General features: G+C 41.6%; 1 protein-coding gene across 1 annotated transcript in view; it reads left to right on the plus strand.

Annotated features, from left to right (window-relative positions):
* adgrb3 (adhesion G protein-coupled receptor B3) overlaps positions 1–21153 on the plus strand; it is a 110860-nt gene extending 89707 nt beyond the window's left edge. Inside the window, exons 17-31 of the mRNA XM_083987937.1 lie at positions 639–765; positions 1891–1994; positions 2097–2199; positions 9815–9965; positions 11871–11940; positions 12356–12422; positions 13997–14082; positions 14474–14572; positions 14824–14995; positions 15204–15299; positions 16155–16194; positions 17730–18409; positions 18529–18564; positions 19462–19566; positions 20894–21153. Coding sequence (XP_083844063.1) covers positions 639–765; positions 1891–1994; positions 2097–2199; positions 9815–9965; positions 11871–11940; positions 12356–12422; positions 13997–14082; positions 14474–14572; positions 14824–14995; positions 15204–15299; positions 16155–16194; positions 17730–18409; positions 18529–18564; positions 19462–19566; positions 20894–21082 — 2125 coding nt within the window. The 3' untranslated portion in view covers positions 21083–21153. The remainder of the gene's footprint in view (positions 1–638; positions 766–1890; positions 1995–2096; positions 2200–9814; positions 9966–11870; positions 11941–12355; positions 12423–13996; positions 14083–14473; positions 14573–14823; positions 14996–15203; positions 15300–16154; positions 16195–17729; positions 18410–18528; positions 18565–19461; positions 19567–20893) is intronic.
* Positions 21154–23533: the final 2380 nt, after the last annotated feature.

The following is a 23533-nucleotide window of genomic DNA, read 5'->3' on the forward strand; positions in this document are numbered from 1 at the left end:
AAAAGCTGCTAATTAAAACAGCTGAGGGGGAAAAATCAAGCGAAAAGGAGGAAGGAGGGAAAAAAGGCAGGATAACAGGGGCATTGTGAGGAAAGAAAAAGGAGGAATACAGTCGTTTTTGGGGGGAGGGAGGGGGGGGATAATCTAAAGGAATAGGAAATCACGCAGGAAGACATGCAGGTAAATATGAACCGCTCCGATCTCTAAGCATTATGTGACAGAGAGGGGGGTGTTGAGAGAGGGGATGATGGTGTTTTGATATCAGTTGTTGGTATTTGTGTGCGTATGGCGAATCAATCAGCACTGGTCTGCTTGGACAGCTCCGTGCGTCCCCCCCTCGTCCCCCCTCCTCCTCCTCCGTGTCTCTGCCTCTCCATCTCTGCTCCAGCTGAAATGCTGCGTGCAGCCACACGACAGCCGTGTCGATGTGTCTATACGCTATTTTTTATACAAATATATCGCTTTTGTGTAAAAACCTATATGGATCTATAGCTGTCGATTAAGATATATAATGATTTTTTTTTTTTTTTTTTTTTTTTTTGTTCCTTTCCAAGGCACGATGCGATGCCGATAAGTCCTGTGTGAAGTCGTGCCACCGCTGGAACTAAAACCTCTAATTGCCTCTTGCCTTCTTGCAGGAACGATTCTTGGGGAGCCTGGTCCAGAAAAGGATGTAAAACGGTGCTCACAGATGCATCCCATACAAAATGCTTATGTGATCGTGTATCTACCTTCGCCATTTTGGCTCAGCAACCAAGAGAAATAGTAAGTAGGCTATTGATCTGTTATTCAGTGTGGGTTTTATAGGCTAATGTAAAGGAGAAACGCTGCCTGAGTGTGTATGTGTATCTGTATGTGTGTGTGTATCCGTATGTGTGTGTGTATCCGTGTGTGTGTGTGTGTTGGTGCGAATGGAAATTGAATCTTTGGTGTGCTAATCCTGTTAAATAGTAATTCAGCGGTAAGGGAGATTGTGGGGGATATTTTCTAGTTTGCACATAGATTTAGATAACTCTGTGCGCTCCTGCACGCCTGAGGGTGTGTGCATGCTGATGCTTGTGTCAGTGTCTCTTCTTCTCATCCATCAAATGCACAATGTTGCTCAGGTTAAAGGGTAAAAAAAAAGTTTCATATTCAACATTACCATGGTGTTTTTTTTTTCTTTATGTATCTGTCATCAGGGGAATGTAGCAGGTTCTCTACTGTAGCTGTGCTTTCTTACACCTGAATGAAATTAGCCTCCTGTAAGGGAACCAGAAGCCTGTAATTTCATGAGAAGATAAAGTAATTAACAGTGAGAACATAGGGTACTTACACTGTGGCCTCTGCATTAGCAGGAATTGAGATATCACCCAAAAAATCTATTTCCTGCTTCTATCAGGCCCTGAAGCATTCAACAGCAGAATGACAAACATTGACTTGGACATGATGGAAGTGCTTTTTTTTATGATGATGATGATTCACATCAAGTGTATGTTTTGTCTGAGCTACACTGGTTTGTAAAAGTGGCTCTGGATTGCAGGCCTGTGATTGGCCAGATACATGATTTCAAATGTGACAGGAGAAAAACAACAAAGAAGAAAGTAAGAATCAGAAACAAATTCAGTGTCTTTGCTTCAGTGTCCATTCATCCTTTTGTCATATAATTTCCAGCACTGAGAGGTGGAAAGTTTTTTTTTTGGAACGTATCTGTGCTCTCTATAACATCCTTGAAGCCCACGCACACACCTCAACACGCACACAGTACATTAAGGACAGCCACCGTGGAGTTTTCAGATTGGCAGAGGTTTGATTGGTTCCCTCTCTGGGCAACAATAGTGATTAACTGTTCTGCATGAACCACATCCAACCTCCTACTGACTGGGTTGTCTTGCTCTGTCTCCTCCACAGACCATGGACTACTCAGGGGTCCCATCTGTGACATTGATAGTTGGCTGTGGTCTGTCTTGCCTCGCCTTGATCACGTTGGCAGTGATCTACGCTGTGCTGTGGAGGTAAGGGCTTCAGCCACATGACGACATAATGTTGTAGGTCTTTGCAGGTACAATATGAAGAAATGCACTGATTGGGTTTGTTTTTTTCTGGTTTCTCTTTAGATATATTCGCTCTGAACGATCCATCATCCTGCTCAACTTCTGCTTATCTATAATCTGCTCCAACATACTGATCCTCGTTGGACAAACGCAGACCCACAATGAGGTACGTCTCATTTAAGGTTTTATTCAGCACAGTAAATAAGGTGTGAAAGTCTAATGGGTGTTTAATACGTCAAAGAGTTAAACGAGAAAGATCCAAGTGGCATTTCACAGTGTGGCCTTGGATAGAGCTCAGTACTCTCCAGGTGTGTATATTCACTGTGTAAATGTGTAGGGACAGCTGCACGCCGCTACAGTGTGTTGCAGAGAATATTATGAAGTTCCTCTTCATGATTTTTGAAATGCAAATACAGAAAAACTCAGATTCTATTCTCTTGTTCAGTGTCAGTTTTGGAAAATGTTGATCAACTTTTCTCCTGTTTTAAAAAGGCTGAGATTTGAATCAGTAGCGAGTCTCATTCCAGATTTGCCAGATGTTTTATCGACTAAATAGTTCCTTTTGTGTGCCAGATGTTAGCACTGCCATTGAGAGCATAAAAACAGGAATATAACAGTTAGATCATAGCCTCTTTCAAGCAAATTGCTCATTTTCTTTTTGGTGCACTTGCACTAAGGAGCCTTTCATATTTCATCCAAATGGAAAATAAAGTGTTTCTAATGCCTCTGTTAGATGTAGCTCATCTTTGTGTTGGCTCAGGACCGTTGGTCTTTGCACAGGTGTTCCATTGTCCTCTGGTAAACTTGAGACAACCCCAGTCTGTTGGCTCTGAGACAATGATGATCTTATTTGCAATTAAAAGTTGTGGAGCTTTAAAGAAAACTTGGAAAAAATGAAATGAATAAATGACAGAAAAGGGACAGTCAGATCACTTTGAGATGAAATACGGATGCTGGTTTTATTGCTGTGATTCAAATGTGAAGAACTGAAATCATTAACAAGTCAGAAAAGGCATTTGGCAGTAAAGGATATTCAACAGCGTAGGAGCAGGAAGGCAGGCATGATGCACACCAGGAGACATGGCACACCAGTCAATCAGAGACTAATGAAATTATTGTGATGCCGCCCCAAAAGGATCCTGTAATTGTGACAATAAAGAGCAGCCTCAAAGTCGTACTTGGATCTGCTGTGCAGTCTGCAGCATCACCACAACGAATCAAAAACCATCACAGGGGCATAAGAAACATTTTTGTTGTTGTTTAGATGTCAATGAGAACTGAGGTTCTGATCAAGTCAGCAGGATTTTTAAAAGGACGTCTGTCACGGTTAAAGGAGGACCGTTTCCAAAAAAAATATGTATCACTTCCTTTGTCCGGCTTTGTAACTGGCTAGTAAACAAGTGGCTAATGTAAAAGATTGTTTGACAAACAATGGTTGGGATTTACAAGCTGCCCACACAGATGCACTTCTCAGTCATTTGGCAGCACTACAGAATGACACATTGTCCAATTACACAGGCCTTTATTGTGTAACCCTATTCTCAGTATACCTGTACCTTTTTGTACCAAGCTCATTGTGTCCAATTCCCCGCTGCTACTTATTAATTCATTCTCTGCAGGTTTTAAAGCCAAAAATGATTTAAACCTGCAGAAATAAACTGTATGTTTTGGGATATTCCATCATTACACATGCTTATAGGTATGACTTATTCTGGGAGCAGATGGGCCTACCAGCAGTTGGGGGCTCATATTGGACCAGACCCTGGTCAAAATGCTTCCTCCTGCAAAACCTCTCATGTTCAGTGAAAAGGGAATCAGCAGTATTGACTGAATTAACAAGCGTGTGTTTTGTGGAACCTACAATGTCTGGTTTCAGTTTAAATGTGAAAGAACTGTGAACAGATGCTGTATTAGTTAATATAAAGATCATTATAGGCTCATGAGAAAAAAAAAAAAAGAAAACAGCATCCACACATGATAAGTTCATCTGTTTCCTCGCTGGCCCTTATATATCTGGCACACAGTAAGCAAGACTATGAATGCACAAAGCTTCGGGGCATTTTTAAAGCTGAGCTGATTTGAAGCCTTGTCAGATTTAATCAGGGCTCCAGTCGTCTCCTGTCTTGATTATGAGGACCACCACTTAACATGGAATACTCACTTGGCATGCTTCTAATAGGATATCTGTCTGCTAAATCTGCAAAGAGATTATGTGGTTTTTAGAAAAATCCACTGACATGCTGGAGATGTCGTTTCAGCGTCTCTCCGAGTGACTCGACAGTCTACCTTGACTGACATACGGGGTGCCAAATTAAAGCAGCGTTCACTAATTTAATTAAAATGGACCAACATTGTTATTTCTACCGATAATTGAATCTGAACTCATTAGTGTTTTTTTATTAACAATGGATCGGAGTTTTGTGCCTAAAGTGAAATTAAAAACCCTACAAGAATCATCACCCACCATTAGCAGTTCCCATCATGCTCTAGGAGCATTTTAGCATCGTTGAGTTTATTGTTTTAGCTTTACTAGCAGATTTTCATGTTTTGGTTCACTCTGATGGCTCTCATCAACCTTGTTGTAGCTGTTTTCAGTGATGGTATATCTGATATTCCTGCACCAGACCAAGGTAGCAACCAGCTAGTTAAGACGGAAAACACATTAAGCCACCAAAGAAGTGATTATTTCCCTTAGGAACGAGTGGCGACCTTAAACATAACACCAAATAAATGTTAACATTTTCCTCTTCCACGTCCCTTCATCATCAATAGACAAATACCTTGTTGTTGCTCTAGTCAGGTTTGTGAGCTGCATTTGTCTTGTTGATCTCTGTTGTGCTATATATATATCTATGTATATAACAAGGACAATGTACGTATTACTATAATTCCTTTGTTCTGTCTTGAATGCGTCTTTCCGGTTGTAATAATATTTGAGAAATATTTCTTGTGTTTGATCAGACGTACTGTAGAACCCAGTGTTTGAGTGGTGGGCCAGCAAGACGAGGAAACATAGCCCCTGTGTGGGTTTAATTGCCATGCTGCCTGACACTGCCTCACTTGTTTTTCCTCCAACTCTTGTAAGAAGTGCATATAATTGGCTCCACTGTTTGTGGATTCAGAGTGGCTCATCGTCTAATAGAAATCATCTCTTTGCTGTAGAGGTGTCCTCTGGGAGCAGGAAGTCAGTGAGTCACCTTTGGCTGTCTCTGCTTTTTCCTTTGTCCTCTCTCGTTGTTCATCTTGGTTTATGGAAAGGGGACAAACAAAGAGGAGCAGGCACTGTTGGTTTTACCAGAGGGAATACAGACGGGTGACAAATTAATGGAAAAACCAACATTAAGTGTTTTAGTAAGGTGTTTGTCCACTCCGTGCTGCCAGAACAGCTTCAGTGCAGAGTGCCGGCGCTGCTACAGGTCTCTGATCTGGAGATATGGTGTTTTGATGGTGGTGGTGGAGTGCGCTGTCAACACATTGGTTGAAAATCTCCCATAGTTGTTGACTACTCAGAGGACCTTTGTATTGATTAGTGACATGTGGACCTGAACCATGCCAGTGAACTCCCCCCTCCCACACATAACAGAACAACTGGGTCTCCTCACTGTATTGATAAAGCATTCAGGCCTGGACCTTTTTCTTAGTGTACCACACATACTCTCACCCACTAGTGGAGAAAATGGTGGAGGATGACTCATCTGACCATATCATTTTTTTCCTACAATGTCAGTAAACCAGCACTTACGGTTTTTTGCACCACTGAACTCTCATACCTGTATTCATCTTTGAATGGAGGCTTTATGCTCTGCAGCCCTGCTTTAATGTCCCTCTCTATGTAATTCTTGATGGACTGGTCTTTACATAGTCTTATCACATCTTGCATTGACATTATCAGTCTCCTGAGGAAGAGCTGTCTTTCAGTTTTTCCTTGAATATCACATCAATGTACGAGCATCACAGTCATCAAATGTGCACTCTTGAACAGCATTTCTAACCTATCAGCTGGTATCTTTCCCATAAATGCAGGTGTCACTTAAGCTACATTTCCTTTTCATATACAAACTAGTTAGTTAATTGTTCTATTGCTGAAGCTCCTACAGTAGCATGTCACTAGCTTATGTAGTCCTCCTTAAGACAGGCACTAGAATTTTAAAAAAAAGAAGAAAAGTACACCTTGACTGCTCTTGACTTTTGGACAGTTCATTTAAGATCCATAAAATGGTCATCTTTTGTTTAAATGCTGCATTTCATATGTCAGCACAAAAAGTTAGAAAAAGCTTGTGTATTGACAAATGTATATACTTTGTTATATTTTTATTAAGATTTCTGTTTTGATTAATTCTCAATTCAAACTACAGTAAATCTACTCTTTGACATTAAGTCCAATCTACAGTAGGACGTTAGTGAATTTAGCTGCAACAGTAGGCGATAGACGTAGAAGTGGAATGTGTTTTTAAAAAGTTTAGTTTTAAAAGTAAAAATAAATTAAGTCAAATCTTGTAGGTAAATGAATTGTGAATACAAACAGGTAAAATCAACATGCAGCTCTTTCTAACACGCCTGCTAGTGGCTTTTTAACAGCAGGAGTCCTCTGGTGAGGTCCAGCAACACAGTGTATGCATTGTTCAAAGCCTTACGAGTGTTACATATTCAATTTAAGTAGGCAGAAGAAGAAGTTGGTTAAATATGCATTATGCACCTCAGGTTGGTGTGAGGTACTTCCACAGAACAGGAAGCAGAAAATAGGCATTTTATGACTCTGGTGTTCAAAGTTGGTGCTTTTTGTTGAGTGTTTCTCTGGAGTTCAACAACACTTTGCCACCATCACTTTCCTGTTTGAAGCTTCATTTTCCTCCACCCAAGCACCTGCTGTATAAAGCATTGGGGCACTTGTTGCCTCTGCCGCCCCCTCCCACTCTGATTTCGAGCACTTGGGAAGATAGAAGTCAGGTTATAAGGTTTGTTTTAGTTCTTCACAGAACCGTAGACATGGTGCAATTAATGTGCTTGCCCTGCAGCAAGCAAGTTGTTCGATCTCTATAGGTGCCTATAATAGTGGAAAAACACGTATTAAAAGTTGCACTGGTAACTGACAGGAAAGTTTGCTGCATTCTTAAACAGCCACTTAATGAATCTGTAAATAATGTAAATAAACAAAGTAATGAAAAGTGATTGGCAAATAAAAATGCCTCTAAGGAATTTAATTTAATCACCAAGTCAATTTTGGTTTAATCCAAATATGAAGAGGGCGTCTGAGCAAAACTGAAATCCCATTTTATGTTTCACTTCAACAATACTTTCATTCGAGAGGCCTGTCATTGCATTATGAGACAGAGTGTGCAACAGTTTATGGCAATTAGCCTCTCAGTTCTTAATATCTGAAAAAGCTTTGAGGCTTGTTTCAGACGTGCAGTCAGAGTTTAGTCAGACCACAGTGAGAAATTCTTCAAATTTCCCCGTCCTGACCTTAAGCTACCATCACTGAACTGGAATGAAGTACATCCCATCACCCCCTAATCTTACCTTCATGTCTATCAGCTCTGCAAGGTTTTAATGTGGTCCCTTCCTCGGTTCCTCTGTTTCCATGGATACTGACACAGTGCGCTCAACATCTCCCGGCATTTGCCTTTCTAAAGGGCAGTGTGAACTCTAGGTTTCAACCTCATTTTTGTATAACTGCCTACGTCCATCCACAGCTATCTAATGCACCTTTTCTCTCCTTTCAGACGAGGAATTGTCATAATTCTTTCATTTTCGAGGACTAATGAGATCAGATGGTATAGACACCCAAGTGAACCGTGAAACATAACGGCTGCATATGACCTGTTTCCAAGAAACAAGGCAGACTCTATTTTCAGCACCTTGAACAGCACACGAGCAACAGCAACACTAGAATTAGCCATGGATACGAGCCTCAGCCTACATGGGGTATAGCTACTGAATGTGACAGACTCACATAGTGTTGCCTCTTGTACCGACAAGTAAATTCATGATAAATACGTAAAATAGCTTATTTTACCTAATGATTGTCATGTTTTCCCAATGATAATTACACAAAACATGGTGATATTCTAACATACAGCTCAGTGAGTTCAGTTCGGTTCAATTGGCGACGAAGAAGACACTTTATGATACAGCACAGTACACCATTGCTTAGTCAAAGCTTGTTAGGAAAAGATTTATGGCAAAGAGTGTGTTTGTGATATCTGCGGAAAAAAGCAGCTGCACACACCTGTAATTACCTCATGAGCAGGTGGCAATGTGTCATGGGAACTTCACGTGCTTTGATTTGATGTGTCGCTCTGACACTTTCATCTCTGCAGCATCAGCAGCTCGGAAAGTGTCATAAGTCAAACAAAGTGTTTCGTCGAAGCCGAACCGTTGTTGATGCCATTCCTGTAGTATTTCATCACTGAACACAATTCTTATGAGGTTATAATAAAAGCAAACGCGTGAAATATGGTTAACCTTTAATTTATGAATCTGTCCTGATGTCTCTATCTCTAAACCACAAAATGTCAAAGCCGACTGTCAAAGTGGGGCCATAAAAGATTTTGGCAAATACAGGAGCATTTTAAGGGGCCTGAATTTTTTAGCACTAAAGTATCAGAATCTGCCAAAACTGATTCGTGTTATACTTTGATAACGTAGCCCTCACATTTTATGCCACCATGATGGCATAAAAAACTTTCCCAGTAGACACTAGAGATATAGTATTGGGTTATAGCTAGTATTGGATTATAGCATGCACTGTGCACCTGAATGCATCTGACATGAATGTCCATACATGTTTTCTACATGAATCCACATTCACAGTACAGTAATTATATCCCCCTTGTGGGTGTAGGTAAACAGAACTTGCCCCTTCCTGGGTATGAGGTAATGTTAGGATTATTGTTTTGTATAAACCCCATGAACACCACAGGGGGTGGATGGATTTAGTGTGGTTTTCTCAGTGGGGATGTAAAGTGCACAGGCGATCTCACAGTATGGCGTGGACGCCCTGGGACGAGATGATACACTTCAGTGTCCCCCTTCTTTGTGCAGCCTCGCTCAGATTACCCCAGCTCCACACTGCAAACAATCTGAAGTGAAAAAAAAAAAAAAACTTAATCTCCTCTCGCTCACAAACGTTGGCACGCAGTGACAAAATTCTTAAGGATACTTCTCTGTTTCCTAATCCCTGTTCCCGCAATCCCATTTTGCCGATGCCTCACCGCGGAACAAAGATGGACAAGCTAATGAAGCTGAAAAGTGCTGCTACGTCGTGCAGTCTGCCGCCCGCGACGCCCGCGTGTGTGCGCTCGGTGTCATTCCAGCGGTGTTGTGGTGCGTTCGCCCTCCTCTCGGTGTAAAACAGTTGACCTTGGCTCACATGCCTCCAGGTGGGATCCCGAGCATACTAATGAGGGTTAGTGCAGAGGAATGCTACACCATGGCTTTTCTGTGTCAGCCAGCCTGGCTCTGATCTTTACTACTGTTGCCACCTCTGCTCGCTGCAGTTCAAACTGCAAAAGGCTTTTGTTTCATTCAGCAAAAAACAGGATGGTACTCCAGTGGACAGTCTAGACTGATGGTGCTGAGAGAATAGTTCAAGAAAATAATGAAATATCAATATGATCAATGTGTATCTGCAGGGAGACTCCTGCTTTTCTGCAGTGGAACTGCGCTTGTGTCACAGCTGCACCTCCATTTTTATCCGAGCTGCGTTTTACTATGAAGCTGCATTTCTGGAAATGTAACGAATCTGTCTATCTCCTGACACTTTCTTTCTGTATTAACAGGGTGTCTGCATCATGACAACAGCCTTTCTGCACTTCTTCTTCTTGGCATCCTTCTGCTGGGTCCTCACAGAAGCTTGGCAGTCGTACATGGCAGTGACGGGAAAGGTTCGGACCAGGCTCATCCGCAAGCGCTTTCTGTGCCTGGGCTGGGGTAAGTAAACAGCATGTTTCCCTAAACCTCTCCATTATCTCCCATTTATACCTCGCAGCTGCCATTTTATCTCAAGGTCTCTGGCTTAGGTGTCTCTCCAACTAACTGTCTCCTCGGTCCGCCGTTCTCATCCTCTCTGCGGGGCGGCCAGATCTTCATCCTATCAGGCTCTTTGTTGTGATGCTTTTGTGCTACAGTCAAGCTCTCTGAGGGCTGGGTAAATGGACCCGGCCTTGAGCACTGGGGTGGTAGAGAGAGAGAGAGAGAGAGAGAGAGACAGACTGATGCGGCTCTAACATAGCAGGTTGTGATGACCTTACGTCTGATAAAGAGGGTGTGAGTGGAGCATTTACACTGCAGCAGAATACATTTTATCTGATCCCCTCAGAAATAAGAGTTCAGGGGGATGAAATGTTTCGAAAGGAGTATTGAATTTCTGCCTCGCATGTTCTCAAACGCTTAGCAGCATCTAATGTTCAGTTGTATGTAAATCACAGAGCAAATACAGGTAGCAACGTGCTGTATTTATAATCTGTACTGCGACAGATTTTTAAGCAGGCTGTGTTCTTTGATAATTAAGCTCCTACTGTTTCCCACACTGAGATCCCTGCGTTCCAATATCACACCACAAAAAAAAGGTAAAATAACCACAATTACACATCCTTGTAAATTACACTGCACACGGATATCTGTCAATAAACACATGCAGGCAAAGTATCTGTGGGAGAATTTTCCAGATTTGAATTTTCTTTTTCATTTGATAAATGTCAGTATGAATCTTCATCCGGCAGCGTTTTTCTTACAACTAGAAATCTCTCCTTTAAAAGAAAAAAAAAAATCAATTTGATTATGAAAGAGCCCACACTCATTCTTCTTGTTACCTAGCAACAAACAAGGCTCTCTTAGTCATTGCAGTGGCACTGCTCGCTGCAACGAAAGAAAAAAAAATGGACAAAGGCTGTTCTACAATCACATAGATTTCTATTTCTATAAAACATCATCACAGACAATATAATGATAGATAAGACAGCCAGCGTCTCATTGTGTGATAATAAAGATGCACTGGATGATATGAATGTCATTTTACATGTAATGGAGTTGGGAATGAAGAGGCTCTACAGATTACCACCTGTATTCAAGAAAACAAAGAATGTTTTTTCCGAGCTGATTTCGTAAGCGACATGTGGCGCACGGTACCTGTTGTCTCTTAATTCAGCCCGTTTGAAGTGCGGCGTCTCCACCAGGCTGCTGTTGCCTGCATGCGCGGTGATTTATGACATGCTTGTGTACACTCGGCACTCTTTACCTCTTCAGCACTGCAGAGAGGCACTGGATGGCCACAGGGTCTTCGCCTCGTGCCTCCAGGAAACTGATTACATCAATAGCACCTGCCTGCGCCGCTCTGAGAGAAAAAAGCCTTAATATTCTGAGCACACAGTAGTAAGGACCGAATCCATTACACCAATCCATAATGAGGAGTCATACAGCTGTAAGAAAAAAAAAGAAAAAAAAAAAGGAAAACATTCCTTCACATGGAAGGTGTGTGGAGGGTGCTGAGATTCCTTACAGCACAGTGATGAAATTTCACTACGTGGTTTTCTGGACTCGATGCAACTGCTGCCATTTTGTCAAAGCACAGTACAGTCTGTTCTCTCCTGCCCCTTAATGGAATACAGTAGAGTGTGTTGAAAGAATAACTGAAATGCATACTGCTGATGATATACTCTCAGAAGATTGCATAGTCTCATACGATGGCCCCTGATGGAGTGAATCTCGTTGCACTTTGTTTAATGACCGGGAGGCAGAGAGAGGCCGACTCCCTCTGAAGTGGCTTTACGAGGCGCTCAGTCCGCACACGCAACTAGAAGCGCTTGAATAACTATTGATTGTTTTTCTCTCTTTAAGGATTACCAGCTTTAGTGGTTGCTGTTTCAATGGGATTCACCAAAACAAAAGGCTACGGGACACCCTTATAGTAAGTTTTTCCCTTTTTTTCTTTTTTTTTTCTAATCCAAACGTATTATTCAGCACACATGCAGTGGCTTCATGGCAGCGGTTCAGAGCCATGATTAAGTGTGTCTGCAGTGGCTTACTTATCCTAAATAGTGCCATAAACAAAGTCCCATGAACCCAGTCAAATTTCAAAATAGCGCAGCAAGACCCCAATTTCATCTGAGTTGTATCCCTGCTGGATACCGAGCGCATAAACACTGCTTAAAATCTCTTTAGCATTTTATTACCCCGTGAAACTTTGGAAATAGAGTTACAGCATATGGCACATCTCCCCTGACAATCAAGAGAAACACAGTCGTATGCTGGTGTGCACCATTAACTTGGATGTTGATGCTTTGGTGGGAGTAAACACTTCTCTTTTTTTTCCCCCCCTGCAGCTGTTGGCTGTCTTTGGAGGGTGGGCTCCTGTACGCCTTTGTTGGACCTGCAGCTGCTGTTGTTCTGGTATGTTTCAGTCCTCAGATGTCCGGCTTTGATAGTATATCACGAGAAGAGACAAGAGACATATAGATTTCCAAAGAGAATAAAATCAAGTCATACTCAGAAGAAATCCAACTTAGTTCACAAAACCGTTCATATATTCTGAACAATAATACTAATAATATACCATAATAATATTTATGAAAGCAATTAAGATAGTGTAAAATATTCTCAAACCACTTTATGGATCAGAATCACAATGCAATATTATCACCATACCTTTATCATGATACAGCATCATTGTGATTTTAAACATTTTGTGATATTTTGAGTATTTTGATATAGTGCGATTTATTGAATTTATTATGAAAGGAAGAAAACATCTGCCTATTCTAATAAGATGAAGTTCTCAATCTGTTCATCTCACTCTCACACGGTCATAAAAAGTAGTCTATTACTCCAGTACTAAAAACTGATTGATACAATATTGCCACACAAAATATCGCAGTGTATCATGGTGCACTTGACTATTGTAGTTTTAGTGATGATGTATCAGTATCAATGTGGTACTGTTTGTTTAGTGTGGTATGAAACAGGTGGAGCCGACTCTGTTTTCCAAGTCAAAGTCATGAGCGTTCCATCGAGCAGTTCCCCTTCATTCACCAGGATGCCGTTTCATGTAGCTGAGGGCTTATCAAGTATTTATGCATCAGATTTGCACAAAATCGAATACAGTGGGGTAATTGAATCATCTTGTATTTACATGGTTGTAAAGAGAAAATGACACGAGGAATGTGATTCTGCAAATCAAGTCTGTGTCAGAGAGAGAGGGAGAGAGGACGTTGAGGACTGACTAATGTTTTCCGTCGCCAAACCTCGGTTCTGTGGTGGGATTTGAACGATCGAATGATTTGAAGCGATTTCAGATATTCCTTTTTTTTTTCTAAGTGACAAAACGTCTCAATTTGAGCATCAGACGCAGTCTGACTGCGCCGTGGTTTTCATGTGTGATGAACCTCAGAGGAACACAAGCTAATCTCTGCACCGCTCTGCTGTTATCACTGTACTGATACTGTAACATCACAATCAAATGTCTCACAGTAACAAAGCGTGTGAATAAAAAAAAAGAAAAAAAACCCCTACCCAAATGTATTTGTATGAATAGTTAATGAACCCTTTATCTCAATAGACCGTAGCCTGGTGTTTTTAAAGAATTTTCTTCCCAGCTACTGTAAATCTCCCTCGGCTTTCTCTTAGCGCGAGCGCTGCTAATAATAGGAGAAGGTGCCTTTGAGAAGACAAGTGTTTCTTGTCAGGCAGATCTTTTCTTAAGGCTGTTGTGCTGGGCTGAGTGTGTAGGGCATTGCCTCACCCGTTGGCTGAAATGTCACAGAGATGAGCAAACAATAGAAGCTGGAGGTCAAAGCTCAGCGCAGACAGAAAATCAAGAAAGAAAGAAAAAAAAAGAGGCCTGCGGGATAATGACATCAATCACTGACTCTATCTATAGAAGAAATATCTCACATTGGTTTTTGACATGATCTTGTTGCAGATAATGTATTGAGAAGTTAACACTCCTCTCCTCTTCCTGTCGACAGGTCAACATGGTGATCGGTATCTTGGTGTTTAATAAACTAGTGTCCAGAGATGGCATACTGGACAAGAAGCTGAAGCACCGAGCAGGGTATGACAGCACATCCTTGTCAGTACCTCTGTTTTTCTTCTAAACATTTTACCCACAACATCATGCAAAAATATACATATGCTTTGATTATTCTTTTTTATACATATGGAAATTCAGACCTCCTTTTTCTTGCTGTTGAAAATGGAAAGTAGAGGCATAAACATAAAGAGGTCAGATCTCTCTCGGGAGCGACATGGCTTCGTATTTCTTTGGCAGAATCAGTCCAAGATGAAAATCATTAAAAACACCCACACATTGGCTGCTTCCAATGTTGCTAATATGACAGGGTTGGGTAGGGTGTGTGTTTGCGTGTAGGGTGGGGGGGGGTATTTAAAGTCGGGGTAGTGGCTGTTAACGTTGTTTGTCATGCTGTTGTCTCTATGTCCCACAGACAGATGAGTGAGCCGCATACAGGATTAACTCTCAAGTGTGCCAAATGTGGTGTTGTATCAACAACTGCTTTATCAGCAACTACAGCTAGCAATGCAATGTAAGTGCCTGTCAGTGTCTCTGAATCAATAAGACGATGCTACAGGGAGCCTCTGTATGTACAGAGTGTCCACCTCGACAATTTAGACCACTGCAGCGTAAACTGATGTTCCACTTACATCCACGGGACATCAGGATCTATGCCATAGGAATATTCGCCATTGTAAACATGCAGTGTTACATGCTGTTGTTGTTTTTGTGTTTTTTTTATTATTTCCACTACACAATCCTCCTCCTCCTCCTTCCTTACAGGGCGTCTCTGTGGAGTTCCTGTGTCGTCCTACCTCTGCTGGCTTTGACCTGGATGTCTGCGGTGCTCGCCATGACAGACAAGCGCTCCATCCTCTTTCAGATCCTCTTTGCCGTCTTTGACTCGCTGCAGGGTTTTGTCATTGTGATGGTGCACTGTGTCCTACGGAGAGAGGTAGAGGATGACTTGAATTCTTTTTTTTTTCTTTTTTTTTATCCGCCATCTTTGTTTACTCAAGGACTTTTAGGACTGTGTTGTTTTTTTTGTTTTTGTAAGACCGTCTCAGACAAAATAAAACTGAGCCTAATAACAAAAGCATTAATGACCTTCAGAACATCGTGGGTACTGTATGATGAAAGACTGATTCACCTCCTCTCCTCAGGTCCAAGATGCTTTCAGATGTCGGCTAAGAAACTGCCAAGACCCGATCACCGGTGACGCAACAGGAACCTTCCCTAATGGGCATGCTCAGATAATGGTAGGCATGGTTACCCGCTCTTATCTTTAACCATCAGACCCTCTTTGATTTAAGCGGACCTAATGTTCCCTGGCTATTTATAATACATATGCACATGTCTTTGACCTTAATTTAACTTGACTCTTTGTGCAATTTCTTTTAAAAAAATCAAATAAAATCCCTTATTGTTCTGCTTGAATTGACCTCGAAGATACGAGGCATTGTTTCCCTCAGGTTTATAATTTTCCACACAACACTTCTGCAAAGCTGCAATTACATGCAGAGTAGATACTTGGCTCTCTGATAAATGGCATCAGCTCCCTTTGGTTTTCATAGGCCCTAAGCCCAATTCTTTATTTCTGTTTGATTGAACTTAGTGTCCATGTTTGCTGTACATCCTTCTCATCTCCTCACACGGGGTAATGGAGGACTGCTCCCTGCCTGACCTTTGAAATGGGACACCAGTCTCTTCATCTAGCGCAACGACGCCACTGGCACATCATAGCAATGATCTGCCATTAGTATTCTAATACCCCTCAGAGTGAAATAGTCTTCACGATAGCAGAATGGTGTCAGCCCCCCCCCCCCTCCACCCTCTCTCAGTTCAATACAGTCATTAGCAATGAGCACAAAACGTTTCCCAGCTGCTGCAGTAGCATTTTTTTTCCCATGGATGTTTTATTGATAAATTGTTAGGATGAAGCAGCAAAAAATGACTGCGTAGCATTTTTCTACAGCATTGGGAAACAATAATAAAAAATACTATTGATCCTAGTCTTGCAGCTGGCTTGTACAGATGGAGAGGCCTCTGGTTCTGTGTATACACGCTGTACATAAAAGGCAACACTGACCGTTTGACTGCCTTTTTATCTGCAGACGGACTTCGAGAAAGACGTGGACATCGCCTGCCGATCAGGTAAACAGATGGTCTCCTGTTAACAAGACTGCCTTTTTGCCTTGCCTGTAGAACAACCCCAAAAGAGGTTAGACAGTAAAAAATAGCTCAGGTTACATAACAGCCAACAATCCCCACAGGAGTTTTTTCACAGTTACCAAAACACTGACTTTAATCTGAGAACAAAACAGCATAAAGAGAGCTGTTGGATATTCGCTTTATTTGTCAGCTTTGCTGCAATAAATGTGAATAACAGCAGCTTTTTCTCATCTTCCAGCACTCGCACTTTGTAATTATGTTTTTCATTAGCATGTTGATGCCGCCATAGAGTAGGTGCGTAGGTGCTGTGTGTCTGATTTTGGGAGAGATCATCCTTTCCTCTAATGCACAGCTCCTGCTCATCAGGAGGCAATATCTCCTCCTGATTTCCTGCACCTAGATGATCTGTACGTTTGAGCGTACGGAGTAATTGCTGGAAGGCGAGCACATGATTCAATGAAAGTATCGTGGAAAAATGTTCCTAGGAGAGTGTTCGAGTTTTCCTACATGCGGCTGCGACTCACACAAACCCTTGTCTTTTCTCCGATCCCCGTCCAAACCGATACAGAACACATCCTAAATGGATCTGCGGGGAATAACCCGAGCCGACCATTATTCAGAGCTCTCGGAGACGCGGCTTGTTAAGAGATGAAGAGGCCTGTTCGGCTCTTCTGACCCGCGCCGCTTCACGCTGCTCGGCCTCGCAAAGCTAAAGTGGGGTTCCCGATGTCCAAAAGGCAGAGCAGACAGGTGTCATTTATAAATCATGACCGGATTCGGAGCAAAGCAGAGAGTCAGAGAGAAGTGCACTTTACATATTACTCTCTGGGGCTAAACAGGGTTTGAGTTGGTTGTTTACAAAAGGGGATTATTGTCGGCAGAGGAGGTAACATTTTGCCGCGTCACCCTGCAGAATAAAAAGCGTGAACTTTGATCAGAGGAAATTCCTCAGTATGAAAAAAACCGACGCAGAGTGTTTTCCCCTTGTCCACAATGAGCATTAAATTAGGCTCAAACAAAGGAGGCGAGTATTACATCTTATTTGTAATCTCCTCGCAGGCCTTTTTGTGAGCAGACGACGCAGTTCCTGCTGATTCATGAGGCAAAGATTAAAAGGCTCAGTGGGGGGGACGGGGCGCTCATATAACCAGAGGGTATTTCTGGATAGATAGCTGCTGTCTCATTGAATATTTTGGTGCATTACAAGGTTATCACCAATCGCTAAATTAGGATTAGCATGCTGCAAAACTGAATGGCAGTGAGAATGAATCCTACATCCTTATTTATTGTTACAGCCTCTAGAGATACCTGCCGCCGAGGCCCTTTGTGTTGAGGTGTAATGTCACACTCGGTGCGCATTCACACTATTCGCAGCACTAAATCCTTCGGGAATTGGTTCATATTAATTTGAATTCTCTTGTTCTTTCGGTCATATGTTGGATAATCTCAGACAAACTGTGACATTACTTTCATTACTGAGAAATTCCAACTAATCCTCGTCTGCCTCTGCCTCGCAGCACTCCACAAAGACATGGGCTCTTGTCGTGCCGCAACCATAACAGGCACCCTCTCCCGCATTTCCCTCAATGATGAAGAGGATGAGAAGGCCCCCGAGGGCCTCAACTACTCCACGTTGCCTGGCAACATCATCTCCAAAGTGATTATCCAGCAGCCCTCGGCTCTGCACATGCCGATGGGAGTGAGCGAGCTGAAGGAGCAGTGCATGGCCGACAGCAACGCCGACATGCGCCGCACCGTCTACCTGTGCACCGACGACGCCATGCGCCAGAGCGACCAAGACATGGGCGGCCACGACATGGAGGGCCACCCGGTGCAGGGCCAGATGATGGAGACGGACTACATCGTGATGCCTCGCGCCTCGGCGGCGGCGGTGTCGGGGCCGGGTAACGTGCCCACGCTCCTGAAAGACGACACCAAGATGAACATCACTATGGATACGCTGCCGCACGAGAGGCTGATGCATTACAAGATGAGCCCCGACTTCAATATCAGCCCGTCGGGCTTGGACCATATGAATGTGAACCTGGAGCAGCAGTATCCCAGCGCTCCGGAGCAGATGCAAAACCTGCCCTTTGAACCTCGCACGGCCGTTAAGAACTTCCTCGCCGAGATGGAGGAATCTGCGGGGCTTTCTAGGAGCGAGACGGGCTCGACAATATCTATGAGCTCCTTAGAGGTACATGCACTCAGGAGGTGCAATGGACACCTTACTGTACCACACACAATAAAATATATACATGTTCATGAACGCACATGTCTTCTGAAACTGATTCCTTACTTGTTTTATTCTTACAGAGAAGAAAGTCACGATACTCTGATCTGGACTTTGAGGTATGTATAAAAAAGAAAATGTTTCCTGCCATAGTACATGCATCTAGCTTTTTTGGTTTAATGCAGAGAAAAGCCTCTTTTTTTGCAGTTGTGTTTGTCATTTGATTTACTAGTACTTGTTGTGCCTCTTAAGCTTATTGGAGTCAAACAGCCTTGACTCAACAAGATTTACTGACATGCTGTGTAGTTAACGTAAAAGCAAGGCTGTCAACTGACAAACAGGGCAACAGTTTTCATCTACATTTTGTCTTCCATCTCCTACATCCATTAGCTATACGTTGATTTTTGAAATGTATGCTTTTAAAGTCATTTGCACATTTCACATCTGATTTTTTTTTTTTTTTTTTACCACTGGTTTCAGCAATTATTGTAGTGGCTTGCAAACACATATTCACACCCCCTTAGGTTTTAGCATTTGCTTTGCATTGTTAAATCAGGCTCTACTGCATATATATCCTCTTACACCTCTTTCAAAGTAAAGGAAACATGAGCTTTTTTGGCAGCTGTTTTGGCGTAGGGTGCATTTTTTCTACACCAACTCTTAAAATGGAAGATTTGTGCCAATGTTTGATCGTACAGATTTCCCTTACGCCAACAAAACTCTAAATGAGGCAATTTGTTACTGAAGAGTTATCTTGAATCTGGATACCCCAGCCACTGCAAATTAAAACACTTAAGGCTTTCAGTGTCCTATCGCCCTACCTTTCATTATCTCGGTGTTTCCTTTATTTTGGCAGTCACTTGTATATATGCAGAGACAAGTAGATTGTTTCAGACCTGGCCTATAAGTAAACTACCATGACACTAACGAATTGATCAGAGTTGGAGGGGGTGGAGAGGAAGATGCATTTCCATTATTGGCTGTCAATACCAAAGAAAAAACCCTTGCCATTGCAGAAAGTCATGCACACCAGGAAAAGACACATGGAGCTGTTCCAGGAACTGAATCAGAAATTTCAAACCCTGGACCGATTTCGAGACATACCAAATATGGGCAGCATGGTGAGTAACAGGAAACCACGGGGTGGCTGTCAGCCAATTAAAGAGAGTAACCATCCAAATACCCTATTTTAGATATCCGGTGCAGGACACATAGTGTGTGATTGTGCAAATGAGCGTTTATGGAGCTGAAGTATTCATGTGGAAGTGAACCTTCCTATACATAGCGGGCCTGCCAGCAGCTGGCGGGCGAGTGGGCTGCGCCCCAAAAGCACTGAAGCATTTTCTCCACAAGGCCAGTTTCAGGGAAGAAAGACCTTTGGTAATCTTGTTGCAATAGAGTGCATCCATTCCAATGCAAGGCCATGAATGCACTTTTATTTACATGCACATTTATCTACTTAGCAACCCCATCATTTTCTTCATTAATGCATGGCAGATTTTTTAATCTTATCTACATTTATGCAAATATTACCCTAAGTTCACTGCTCTCATACTGAAAAACTGTGCGGCGGGGGAATTTTTTTCTTCTTTGTCACGGTGGATCTAGAAGCCAGGCAAATTATGCGAACGCTTCCTGACCTTGCCATAAAAAAAAAAGTGCCATCGTCTGTCTCCACACCTGACTGGAGCTGTAGACAATGGGGATGTGGAGCTTTATCCACCTCTCTCAGACAAGCGGCGGTGTTTTGTGTTTTGTGTATTGAAAGCAACAAACAGAAATTGGGCTGGTGACCAAACACAGCCAGACTATTAGACAATGTCAGCCACGCCGCAGCCTTTTTGGCTGCATGTAATCCTTTTTCACTCACATTTCAATCACCCCTACGGCACAATGTAATTTGAGGTCCGTTGCTTAGTTACCAGTGCAAGTTCTATTGTATAGAAAGTGATAACGACAATACACTCTCACGCACGCTTTTTCTTTTTCTTTTTCTTTTTCTTTTTCTTTCCCCCACAAATGAATCTACTGCAGAGCTGGCTGCAGACATTAGTATCCATTTTGAATTCCCTGACTGGGAGCAGCCCCTCTCCCTTATTTGCAATAGTTGTCTTTGGGACTGTCAATGAGAGCACATTCAGATGAATGCCCGTGTAGCGCACATGTTACTGAGCTCAGGGAAAACACAATTCTGCTCTGACTCCATGATAATAGTGTAAGCATGTTCACATTTAATACACTACCATTATCTTTTGTTATTTGATGCTTTCCACAGCATTAATCCATTATTTTCAATTAGCAATGGGAAGGAATTCATGTTATGCCTGTTTGAATGTACTGACTTCACTTTAAAAGTCTTTCTTTTGTTGTTTTATTTTTAAAAAAAAACAGTATAGCAGCAGAGGAAGTCATGCCACTAATATCGCATCCCACTGGCCATGTTCACAGGACAAGGCAATGCCAAACAAGAACCCATGGGAGAGCTACAATCCAGCCTGTGAGTACCAGAATTACGCCACTATGAATGTACTAGAATCTGACACCAAGGACTCACTGGAGATGACGCCTGCAGAGTGGGAAAAGTGTGTCAACTTACCCTTAGACGTCCAGGAGGGAGATTTCCAAACGGAGGTCTAGAGGGTGAAGAAGGAGAAAATGCAAACTAGGAAAAGGAGGTGGAAGGGATGTATTTTGCACTGAATAAAGCAACAGACTTTTCTAACAGCCTTGGCATACATATCTGGATAATACGAGTGTGGCAGGGACATTATGTGCCAATACAATATAAGGACTGACGAGAGAGAAAAAAGAAAAAAAGGGAAAAAAAACATCAGTGTTACTTTTTGTATTCTCACTAGTGTACTTAGTGTGGGGCAGCCTGGTGTACAATATTTACCATCATGTGTTTCAAATTATCTGTTGAGGAATTGGCTAAAAAAGGTAATCTCTCTAGATGAAACCTCACAAAGCAAATGACATGCCATGTCGTCCCAGCTTCATTGGGTCTAGTTTTGATTTCATAAAACTTGACCCGGGAGCACAATGTATATATTTATGCAGGTTTTTAAAAAGTTTATAACAGTCTGTTTGGCCATTACTACACTTTTTACTTTATAATATAAAACATGGGAGGCAAAGAGGATTTTTTCTGTCATATTAAAATGAATGTTTGTCAAGCTACATTCTTCATTGCTTTAAATGCAATAAAGATAATACTCACTTTTATATAAATAATATATTTCACAACTTTAATACTGCAGAATCTGCTTGAAGGATCCCAGCAAGCTCTCTCATCTGCAGCTCTGTATAAAATATTTAAAAACAAAATGTTGTATGGTGTAAATAAACTTTTGTCTACATATGTTTTACTTGTGCCAATTTATTTTAATGAGAAAAAAATGCCAACCTGATCAAAAGTTATAGCGAAAAATGTTAACATTTGAAAAGGAATGTAAATAAAAGAGGAAATATGTTCGTACTGCTTCAGAGGTTGTGTCAAGTTTATGTGGTTTGTTGGGTTGTCAAATTTTTTATTTTTTTTTGCTCATCTTGTTCAGGATCAACTAATGGGGATGTGAGTGGATATGACAAATGAGATTAATGGTGGAAAACTGGTCTAAAAAAGAAAACATGAATTCTGCTTGGACTTGTGTTTAACATGTAACGGTAACACTTTGACGCCTATCTCTATAACTTATTATAACCATACTTATAATGAGTTATAATGCAGTTATAGCACTGTATAACTATAGTTATAAACACTCATAAATTATCATAGTGGTTTATAACAATAATAATAACACACTATAAAGCATTTTATTATGACTGACAGGTATTATAATACGTTATAATTGTCAGTAACTCGCTGGCAATGCCCACATCGATAATGCATTATAAATATAGTTATAATGTGTTATAATTGTCTTATAAACATGTATAACTATCATTATAAACACTCATAAATTATCATAAGGCTTTATAACAATAAGCATAACACATTATAGAGCATTTTAAAATGTTTAAAAGTTAAGTATTATAATATAATGCTCTATCATGTGTTATGCTTATTGTTATAAAGCCTAAGGGTAATTTATGAGTGTTTATAATGATAGTTACACGTTTATAAGCCAATTATAACACATTATAACTATATTTATAATGCATTATCGATGTGGGCATTGTCAGCGAGTTACTGACAATTATAACGTATTATAAAACCTGACCTTAAGTCATGATAAAATGCTTTATAGTGTGTTATGATAATTGTTACAAAGCATTATGATCATTTATGAGTGTTTATAACTATAGTTATACAGTGCTATAACTGCATTATAACTCATTATAAGTATGGTTATAATGCGTTATAGAGATAGGCGCCAAGTAAAGTGTTACCGTAACTTTTTCTCAGGGTTAGTTCAAAACTTAGTTTGTCACCTTTACCTGCAGCAGTCGAAGGAAAACTACTGTAAAGTTTCCTGACTGACCCTGTATCTGATTTGTGAATGTGAATAGGAAACATTCAAACTTCTAATAGGTTTCTGTGCCTCCTGAAGGTTCACGTGATAAGATCAGCTCAGATCTTCCTCTGGCAGACGGGGAGGATAGAAAGAGAGATAGAGCGCAAATGGGACGAGGGGCTGTGAGAGCGCAGAGAGAAAATCTCGTTTGTTCTGTCTGGTGGTCTGCAGCACGGCAGACACTCTGGCAACGAGAGCATCAGTATGTGTCCTCCCCCCGGGGAGCAGCGGTCCACCCGGCAGGAGAGGAGGACGAGACGGAGGAGGGGGAGGAGGTGTGAGTGGGACCTGCACCATCAGTGAAGAATGACGACAAGAAATGAAAAGGGGGAGCTGGGGTGGGGGGCAGACAGCAAAGACGCTCTTTCAGTTGTGCTCTGCTCTAATAGAAATGGAATTGATTACATGTGCAGCTCAGTCTAGACATTAATGTCTGGATTTACATTTCAATTTAGACTGGTGGGCATAATTAGGTTAATTATATGCAGCACTGCTGCCTGTTAGAGGCTCTGGGAGATTTTCTTTTTCATTAATATGCCATCATCCAATAGTAGAAGTGTCTTTAAAATGC

Source organism: Trachurus trachurus, assembly GCF_905171665.1.
Source record: "Trachurus trachurus genome assembly, chromosome: 15".
Lineage (NCBI taxonomy): Eukaryota > Metazoa > Chordata > Actinopteri > Carangiformes > Carangidae > Trachurus > Trachurus trachurus.